This window comes from Cannabis sativa, chromosome X (assembly GCF_029168945.1).
Source record: "Cannabis sativa cultivar Pink pepper isolate KNU-18-1 chromosome X, ASM2916894v1, whole genome shotgun sequence".
Taxonomy (NCBI): Eukaryota; Viridiplantae; Streptophyta; class Magnoliopsida; order Rosales; family Cannabaceae; genus Cannabis; species Cannabis sativa.
In genome coordinates, this window is record NC_083610.1 from 4,315,139 (window position 1) to 4,326,191 (window position 11,053).

The following is an 11,053-nucleotide window of genomic DNA, read 5'->3' on the forward strand; positions in this document are numbered from 1 at the left end:
ATTGTGTGAACTATGTGGCTAGTGGAGAATTCATACCAACAAAATGCAACTACGAAGAGCTACTGCAAATACTGCTTACTTCATTGGGGTGCGAAAACACCAGCACAACACTACAAACATAGTACCAAGCTAAAGAAGGAATACCACCGATAAAAATATGCAACGATCGAAGCCTCTACTTTTACTTGGAATTGAAAATCAAAGAAACAGATTTCACCACATATCCACTATGCGTCAACCAGCAAAACAACAACACAACACCTGCTGCAACACCAAATTTGATATCCACAACAACACCGTATGAATATAATGTGGCAATGATCGAAAACAACACAACAACGCTTGAAAACAACATAACAACAACAAAATCATACACAACGGGACAGCAAACAGAAGAAGGGGAACAGTCAGAAACAATAGAAGATGAGAACGACAAATTCGACATAATTGACTATGCAAATCTGGTTGCTGAAGAAATGGTAGAAAAACTTGAAAACACCAGTAAAAAACTGGATCCAGAAATCGACATCAACAATGCAAAGTTAATAACAGACAAACATCACCCCGAAGTGGAAAAAGGACAGGCATACAAAGATAAGGAAACTCTAAAGAATGTCCTCAGCTACTACGCAATCAAAAACAACTTTCAGTACAAAGTGTGGAAGTCCTGCTCTCAAGAGTACAGTCTGAAATGTGTTTACGAAAGCTGCAATTGGTCACTACGAGCATCGAGAAATGGCCCAACAAACACATTCATAATCAGGAGGTTTGTTTTAATAGTTTTTTAATGTTGTTTTTGTTTTAATAGTTTTTTAATGTTGTTTTTGTTTTAATAGGTTCTCAAATATCCACACATGCCCCATAAATATTAGGCATGAAGACCAAAGGCAAACAACATCGAAACTGATAGGGGAATGCATAAAACCGAAGTTCTTGAACATAAAGACAAAGACAACACCGATGGACATAAAAAGGGAGTTGAAATACAGGTATGGCATCAAAATGAACTATATGAAAGCTTGGAGAAGTAAGAAACATGCAGTAAATGACTTGAGAGGTAATGCTAGTGACTCGTACAGCCTAATACCGAGTTTCTTACACATGGTGGAAAACAAACCCGGGATCATTTGTCGATCTGAAAACAACAGAAGACAACAGCTTGCTCTTTGTTTTCATGGCGTTGGATGCATCCATAAAAGGGTGGGGAGCATGGAGACCGATGTTCCTCAAAGCAACTTATGGGGGAACTTTGTTGTGCGCATGCACACAAGATGCAGCAGGTCATATTTTTCCACTAGCGTTTTGTGTTGCAGATTCTGAGAATGACCAATCTTGGAAATGGTTCTTCAAAATATTTAAAGAAGCGTATGGGGTCCGGGAACACCAATGCCTAATTTCAGACAGGAATGAAAGCCTCATCAAAGCAGCAAGAGAAATCTATCCAGAAATTACACACAGTTACTGCGGTTACCACATTTTGAGCAACCTTAAAACAAGCTTCAAACAACATGCTGCCAAATACAATCTGCCATTCTTTGGAGCAGTCAAAGCCTACACAGAAAAGCAATTCGAGTTCCACATGGCTGAATTGGATGGATTGGACAAACGCATAAGACCTTACCTAAAAAAAGTCGATTATGAAAAGTGGTCAAGAATTCATAGCCAAAACAAGAGGTATTCTACAATGACCTCAAACATATCAGAATCACTGAACGCCGCAAATTTGGCAGCAAGGGAGCTACCAATTACAACGCTGCTAGAATGCTTGAGAGCATTGGTGCAACAATGGACGCATACTAATAGGACAAAAGCACACAACACCTTCACTAAGCTATCACCAACTGGAGAAGACATACTGCTGAAAAATTACACATACTCATTGAATCTGGAGGTAACATATTAATTATGCTTCTTTTTTTTTTAAAAAAAAAAAAAACTAAACAAACAGTAAGTAAATGTGTTGTTGTAGTGTTGTTTTAGTAGTTTTGTATTGTTGTTGTAACAATATCAGCTATGTTTGTTTTTTTTTTTTGTAATAAAATTTAAAACAGGTTAAAGCAACAACAGATTACTTGTTTGAGGTAACAAGAATGAAAGAATCGTGGGAAGTAGACCTAGAAAAAAGAACATGCACGTGCAACAGGTTCCAAATAGATGAAATGCCATGCGGGCACGCTGTGGCCGTGATGAGGGAGATGAACATGGACCCGTACACCTACTGTTCAGATTACTACACACAAAAAAAATTGGCTGGCAACTTATTCAGGGACAGTTTACCCAATAGGATACCAAAGTGAGTGGGAGGTACCGGAAGAAGTGAAGAATATTATAGTCTTGCCTCCGCATGAAAGAGTAAAATCAGGAAGACCAAAAATATTAAGAAGGAAGGCTGGAAGAGAAAAGGATCAACACAACAAGTGCAGCAAATGTGGTGAACTGGGGCATAACAAAAGAACATGCATCAGAAGACGTAGAAGGGAATAAAAACAACAACAGAACAACAGTGGAAAAACAAAAGAAAACTACACATACGCTTTGAGAATGACATATTGAGGAATTTAAATTTCTGAAATACAAAGGGAATACAGTTTTTATTTGAAAACATTGATTACATTGGGATTTGATGATACTTTAGATTAGATATTAAAAGATGTTGGATACTAAATTGAATATATATATATGAAGTTTATTATTGAAACAGTTTGTGTTTTTAATAATGAAATGAATATTTGTATTCAAAAAAACAGAGAAACTATAAGAAAAAAAACATAAAAAGAAGGGATGTGAAATGAAAATACTAACAAATTTAACATAACAACTTGTTTGTACATAAGAAGAAGAAAAAAAAACATACAAAAATAAAGATTACATATTGTCCACACAAAACGTAAGAAAACATAGCAGAACACCAATGTTTGTTTTCGAAAACAACATAAAAAAACATAAAAACAACATTAAAAAACCATAAGAACAATGACAGTCTGATTGAAAAAACAAATCACTTCTTGGGAAGGCTGGGAGGGGCCTCGGATTCACTTTCAATGTTCTCAAGTTGCTTCTTCATGCCATAATGATAAAATAACACAGCCAAACGATCGCGGTGAATTTCCACATCAAAACCAGAGGATGGGATGGGTTTGCCATCAATGAAATACTCAGCAAATGATGCTACAAAAACACCACAATCACTGGAAAAAAACAATAAGAAAACACAAAAACAGACACTATGAGAACACTAATAAAAATCAAAGTCACATAACAAAAACATAACAATACAAACAAGCAGTGAAAAACATTGAACACTATACATAAAACTTACGCTGTGACCTGCTCGGGTAAACCATCAACAACAACAATAGGGAACGGTTCCATCGTGCTAAACTTAGCTTTGTTGCGAAGGCCTTTGAAGTCTAACATAGAGAAGTAATATGGTAAAATAACAAAAAAAGGCTTGCAAGCCTCTTTTGCAGCTGTCATATACCTTCCAGAACGCAATGAATTGTACAGATATATCCGCCTGTCAACTATGTTTAGACGACCACAAATCCAATGATCCTGTAATTTTACATTGATAGGCATAACACAATGATCAACCAAATGCCAAGGAGTGGCACATAATATCTTACCACCTTGGATGTACTGGGCCACATTGTGAGAAAGAGACAACACCGATATATCGTTGTTTTTCTAAACAAACTTCTCATACAAACTTGTTATGCTAGAACAAAAAAGGCAATCAGTTGTGGTGACTTTGATTTTCGGCTCGGCTGAGTACATTATTTTCTTACGAAGATAGTAGAAAATAATGTCAATGTGCTGTACAGGATAAAAAATTTAGTAAAAAATCATTCAATCTTATAAAAAAAACTATCAGAACAACACTTAAAAACATAAAAAAAAAAAAAAAAAACAACAAAAATATATAAATAATAATAAAAAAAAAACTTACAGAATTGATAAGGAAATAATTAGGGTAGGCAAGGTTGTGAAACCACATCTTGTTGCTAATGTCCTCAACACCAAAACGAAATGGCGGGAATATTGTGTCCTTACCCTTACAATACACATTAGTTGTTGTGCTAAAAAAAAACAAATAAAAAAAATATCAAAACACAAATAAAAAATTAAAAACAAAATGGAAAACAATAAGAGATATATAACTGAAAACACCTACAAAAATACTTACTTAGATTTATGCTTTCTAAGACCTGTATCAACCCACGTGACAAACTCAGCTTCCAATTGCGGATCGACAGGTTCACCAATCTTGTTGTCCAACGGGCACAAACCACGCACATATTTTACGACCTTATAAACAGAATCATCAGGAGAAACTGAGGATGAACCTGATTTAGATGCACCAGAAGCAAGCTCAATGAATGGAGATTTCAAAACAGCTCCTTTCCTCCGATCCCTCTTTTGAGGACGTAAAATAGGAGTCTCTTGAAAAACAACCATTTCAAGATCAGTCTTCTCAGAAGTCTCAACAGAAGCAGGGACATGAGTTGAGGAACCAATCTAAAAAAGAAAAAGGAAAAAAAAGAAGACTTATTTTTTATTTCAAAAAGTACAATCAAAACACTATTAAAACAACAATAGAATATCATATAAACACAAATTACAAAGAAAAAAGAAGAGAAATACAAACCAAATTCTCCACAGCTTTAACAGCAGATGCAATTGTTGCATCAACATCAATGTTCTCCTCCCCACCTTGAGACTGTTCAGACTGACAACAAAAACAACATTAAAAAACTATTAAAACAAACTCAAAACACAAAATCCACACAAAGGGCACAAAAAAAATGATGGCCAAACAAGAAATACACCTGTTTGATCTCTGCAACAGGTTTCACAGGGTCAGACTTCTTGGCATCATCCACCTTGCCGGTATCATCATCCCTCGAAACAACCTCGGGGACAACAACACCCTCATCATTACTAACATCCCCCGTGTGAGCCTCATCCTGACCAGCACCAATACCAGCTCCATCAAGATCATCATCATCATCATCAGTTTCATCCTCATGATGTTCATCTCCTTTGTCATCCTCGATTTTATCATCCTCATCTTCCTCTGAAGTGGAATCTTCATCATCCTCATTTTCTGAAGAACGAAGAGCATCTTCAGACTGAGATCCATTGTGAGTATGACCACCTTGGGATGAATGAGAACAAAAAAAACTTTAAAAATTAATTTACTGTATAAAACAACATAAAAACACTACTAAAAAAATAACAAAAAAAAGTAAAGACAATTAAAAAAAAACACCTCAATAAGAATGTCCAACTTCTTGTTCATCTCAGCAATAGATTTCATAAGTATCCCTTGCTGGCTAACAACAACAGATAGACTCTTTTTTAATTCCTCAAACTCAACTCGGGAGACATTCTCGTGAACAGATGATGAAGAAGCACCCATCAAGCCAGGTTGACCAACAGACTTGGAACCACCTTTAATTTTGAATTTGACAGCATCGGGAGTAGTCTCACCAGAGAAAAAATCAGTAAGGCTCAAACTCAATCTCTCAACAGAAGTTGGAGTGATGTTTCGTAATTTTAACTGAAACAACAAAAACCAAAAAAAAAAAAAAGTATGCACATGAAACTGAAATTATAAAATAACAACAACAATCGAAACATAAAGTATAACTAATGTACACAAAAATAACATTAAAACAACAGTAGAAATAGTGTAAAAAACAACAGAATTATCTCTTTCAAAGACCGATCGAAAATGAGGGTGTTCATGACATCCATTTTCACCTGACCCTCCTTGTCCTTGGGTAGTTTAGGCCAATTCAAAATCCTTGGAATGCCAACATTTGAGTACAACGAAAGTTTCCCAATAACGTACGGGCAACACTCGAAAAACCAGAATTGAATAGCCAAAGGAAAACCCAGTAACCTGTAATACATACCATCCTCGTCACTACGAACTACCCTCTTATAACCAGAATCTATCTTACCCTTCAAAGAATGCATAGTGATATCAAAACAATGCTTGCCCCAACCAAATTCATTATATCGACCACTATCGACAACATCTATTTCCTCAGACGAAACAACTTTACCCGGGGGACCACCCAGCAAATAACACTTCACAAAATACAAGACAGCCAACTTGACTGCAAGATCGTCGTTATCCTTCAGATTGTCAGCAATAAAAGCAGTCTGAATAACACCCTTGGTAATTTTTTTGTACCCCTTAAAACAATGTTTGACCAATTCATTATCATCTTGCTTAAACTGATAAAAATCAGAATCAACATGACAATCTAACCCGGTGACCAACGCAAACTCTTCGATACTAAACCTAAGATATTTCCCTTGGACACAAACCCAAAACTCCAACCCATTAGGCTGCTGAACCTCCCTCAACAGCAAACAATGAAGCAATTGGTAATTAATTATGCACTCCGGAATCCGAAGAAAATAACCAAACACAGATTTGAAAAAATTTCCAATTGGCTTTCAGTTAGAATTCTCTTAATGTCTCCAATTACAAAGTAATACCCAGATGTTACTACTCTAGAATGATAGAATTGAGATCGGGTGTACTTGCATTCCCAATCCTAAAAACAGAATAATAAAAACACTGCTAAAACACCATAAAACACTACAAAATAACAATAAAAAAAAACAATAAAAAAAAAACATAGAACAGAATGCATAACATGACAAACCTCAACAATCCTTTTAACAGGAATTTCCTCAGCCACACCTGATGATGGCAACACCTTTACAGGGGATTTACCCTTGCCCTAAAATAAAACGAAACAACACCAACAAAACAACAAATAAAAATTAAAAAAAAAACACATAAATAAATCAAACAAGATATATAAAATAATTACAAATACAGAGACAAAAACAAACATATACCCAGTTATATGAACTTCAAAAATCGAATTTAACAAAAAAAAAACCTCAAAAACAACAAAAGATAAATAGTAAAATACCTTCACAGAGACAGGCGACTTAAGAAATTCAGATTCCAACTCAAAATCTGAGTTTGAGTTTTCAACCACAGTTCGAGGTCTTTTCCCTCGAGTGTTCTTCGAAGGTCCACCATGAGTTTTTCTTTTAGCAGAAGGGGAAGTGGGGCTAGGAGGGTTGTCTTTAATATTTTTTTTACCCATTTTTGATTTGGGTCTGGTTTTCTGGGATTGTTTTGTGGGTTTTGTAGCTTTAGCCGGAGAAGGAGATGAACGAGTAACGGCCATTATAAGCAATTATGAAGGTATTTATAGACAAAAGTAAGAAAAATGGGGGGGAAAATGAGAGGGAAGTTTAAGAAAGTGGGATGAGATTTGAAATTTTTTCAAATGCATAAACCACCCACTACTCGAAACTGTAAATGAAAACTGAAAATGGGGGAAGAAGATGAACAGTTGAGGGGAGAGTGGGTTATAGTAAAAAAATTTATATTCGAAAAAAATAAAAAAAAATAAAAGAAATATATAAAAGTACATAACCTTTTTGATAAGAGTAGAAAACCGTCAAATCAAAAAATAAAAAATGATTTCTTTTTTAAAAAAAAAAACGTGGCAAAATCCTATCGTGACAAGTGTAAAGCAAAAAACCCTTGAATATTAAAGTTTGCAAAGGCAGTATACTGCCAAAAAAAAAACAGTACAAAAGTAAATTCCACCGTGTCACAGTACAAACGAAAAAAAAATGGAAAAAACAGTAATGGGTGTAAATTTCGCTTTAAACATGCTCACTAGGCCAGTCCTAGATTAAGGTGGGTTAGTCTTGTACCTAAGGTCCACTTATTTTAGAGCCTCTAATAAAAAATTATACATATTTTTAATCATTTTTAGAAATATCATTCAATTTTATTATGAAAGCTCAAATTTATTTTTTCTTAAAGCCTATTTCAAATTAAGGCTGACCCTACTTAACACAATTTACTGTAGAAAAGAATAACTATCACAATGGGTACTAGAACTCTACCTAAAATAGGATACAAACATATATATTTATAGGGACATGATTTTGTCCCGTGATTGTACTTTCACGGAGTGTATTCTGTGATGTGCGTCATCCGTTAGATGAGGGAGTTATTTGATTTGAGGGCTAAGATTGATCTATGGGTAATTAGGTTTAGAAAATAGTAACGTACTCTGCACTCATCTAATGTACCCTAATACCCATCTAATGTACCACGGAATACATTCTGTGAAAGTACATCACGGGACAAAATCGTGTCCCTATATTTATATAAATATACATATATCGCATAACTTGAAATTATAATTTAGTTCATGTATGGATTGACTATGAATTTTCCTTACCATATTTAATTTCTTGTTTTTTTTCTTTTTCTTCTTGAACAAGAATAAGAAAGTATTATTGGGAGTCCAAGTCAAGTATGCTTGCAAATATTTCTCATATTATTCTTTAACAAAATAAATTAACATTAAAATATACTAATCTTTATTAATTATAAATTTTCAACAATAAATGGTCTTGGATTGTCTTAAATATGAATTTGCTGACCAACTAAATATTTGGTTTAACTATTGTCCATACCATAAATACTACTTAATTTGTGCATGTGTTTTTGGTTACTAATAAATAATAAGAAAGATACAAAAAAAATAGTACAACAAAGTGGTTCAATTAATTAGCTTTAGAAAAAGAAGACTCTACTAAAATCATTTATAGAAAATTAAAAATTTCATATAGTTCTATAATAAAAGAAAAATGTTGCATTTTGAGGACCATGTGTATAATGCTAAATTTAATATACTTAAGCATTAAATCTCACATTTTTAGTGTAATATATAGTACTTCAAACTCCTAATATTTTATCAATAAAAAATAATATTTTAAGTGTATATGCATGCAAAATATATTTATCTACATATAAACCGCTATAATCTTATAACAAAAATTCAAATTATTAATCACATAAATGATAAAATCAATTCATTATTTTAGCCTTTTTACTTGAAAATAACATTTCCAACTCAAGTGTGTTAGCAACAAAAAAAATTGAAAAGTGAACATTAATATGAAATATTTTAGCTTTTTTTTAATGAATAATTTCATAAATTAAGAACAAAAAAATATAAAAATAACTTTTGTAGATCACTATTTGATGTAGCCCACATAACTCGCACATCATATTATTGTTGCTTGTAATCAAAGCCTCTAAATTACTAAACCAACTAAATCTCTTTGTTAATTTGATAAGAAGTTAATATTGGTTGTTATGACTATGAGTTATGACAAGTTTGTGGACTTTTGTATTTTTTTGTAGGGTGAAAATATGAAAAGAACAAAAATAATAAAATACTAAAATAATAATTATTTATCATAAAAATATTTTACTTTCAATTGAGTTATTTTTAATTGAATTTAATTGTTCACATGAATTAATTAAAAAGGTATTTCTCTATATTAATTAAATAGTTATGCCTTTTGGACTTTGTTATGTTTTAATAATTAAAATTTATAAAAATAGATTTTAAAGTATTATGATTTCAGAACTAAGAGCATTATATATATTTTACTATATAATAGTTTTAAAATATTATTTGTTAATGAGAAAAATTAAGAGTTAGTTTTAGCTTTTTTGAGTATGCATGCATTAAATATTATTGTTTTTAATTAGATCAATTTTTAAAGTTTATTATGATCAGAATAATTAAATAGAAGATGTTTATATGTCAATTAATTAAGAAGTAGAGGATAATGATAGCAATTTTTGCTAATGTATATAAACAATTATGTGCAAGATACTGGGAAGAGATAGAAAAATTGATAGCAAGATACTGGTGGGGATCAGTTGACAACAAACATAAAATTCATTGGAGAGCTTGGCATAAGATTTGTAAACCAAAGAGTGATGGAGGTTTAGGTTTTAGACGGTTCAGCCAATATAATCAAGCTCTTTTGGCAAAACAGGCATGGAGGATCTTAATGAACCCCAAATCAATATTGGCTCAAGTTTTGAAAGCACGATATTTCAGGCTCACGAATATTCTAGAGGCAGAAAAGGGATCATATCCGTCACCAACTTGGCAAGGAATTCTATGGGGTAGAGATTTGTTATTAAAAGGTCTTAGACGGAGTATAGGAAATGGTAAAGACACAAGGACATTCAGAGACCCATGGTTACCAAGACCACCTTCTTTCCTTCCTAGCTCAGCTCCAGCGTATGAGGTGGCAAGAGTGTCAGATCTTATTGAGTCACCTGGATGTTGGAATTTTACCATAATACATCAGCACTTTAATCCTCCAGATGCAGAATGTATTTCTTCCATCCCGTTGAGTCCATTCAATCATGAAGATGCGTGGTTTTGGCATTATACTAATCATGGTAATTATTCTGTAGGCAGTGGATATAACACTGCGATGACTTTGGATAAGTCATTACCCTCATCAGCTAGTGATGTGTTCTCAACATGGTGGAAGCAATTCTGGGGATTAAAAATACTCAGGAAAATTTTACATTTTGCGTGGAGGGGTTTCCATGAAATCTTGCCAACGCGTATTGGATTGGAAAAAAGAAAAATAGTTTCTAATAATTCATGTGAGTTATGTGGATTTGGAGGAGAGTCTAATGCTCATGCTATTTTCTGGTGTCCCTTTGCACAAGAAATTTGGAAACTTCTGGAGTTTACATTTCTACATGAGGTGAGAGAGGTAATTGATTTTAAAAATGTGATATTATATGCTGCTGAGGTGGTAGAAAAGGATTTGTTTGAGAAAATTATTATTAGTGCTTGGGCCATATGGACGGAGAGAAACAAAATTACTCATGGTCAACATTTAAGACAACCACAACAGATTGTTAATTGGATTGACATTTATTATGGAACTGTTGTATCTGCTCGTGATGGAGCCAAGGTTAGTAGCCTTCCTTTTCAAAGAAATAGAAATAATTCAGAAGTTCTACATAGGGATCCTCAAGAAGAACAGAGACATACAATACTTATGGTTGATGCAGCAGTACTGAATAATACAAGTTCAGTTGGTTTAGGGGCTATTATCCTTTCAGAAGATAGAAGGGTGAGGGCAGCAGTTTGCAAGCCTCTCA

The 11,053-nt window shown here is 33.6% G+C and overlaps 2 protein-coding genes across 2 annotated transcripts; one reads left to right on the plus strand and one right to left on the minus strand.

Annotated features, from left to right (window-relative positions):
• Positions 1-229: 229 nt before the first annotated feature.
• On the plus strand, positions 230-2,328 carry LOC133031954 (uncharacterized). The gene is made up of 5 exons (XM_061105754.1): positions 230-298; positions 387-766; positions 837-1,057; positions 1,200-1,891; positions 2,052-2,328. The coding sequence occupies exons 1-5, from the start codon at positions 230-232 to the stop codon at positions 2,295-2,297; spliced, it is 1,608 nt and encodes a 535-aa protein (XP_060961737.1). The 3' UTR covers positions 2,298-2,328.
• Positions 2,328-3,820, minus strand: LOC133032437 (uncharacterized). The gene is made up of 2 exons (XM_061106381.1): positions 3,320-3,820; positions 2,328-3,188 (listed from the first exon to the last, which is right to left on the minus strand). The coding sequence occupies exons 1-2, from the start codon at positions 3,577-3,579 to the stop codon at positions 2,999-3,001; spliced, it is 450 nt and encodes a 149-aa protein (XP_060962364.1). The 5' UTR covers positions 3,580-3,820; the 3' UTR covers positions 2,328-2,998.
• Positions 3,821-11,053: the final 7,233 nt, after the last annotated feature.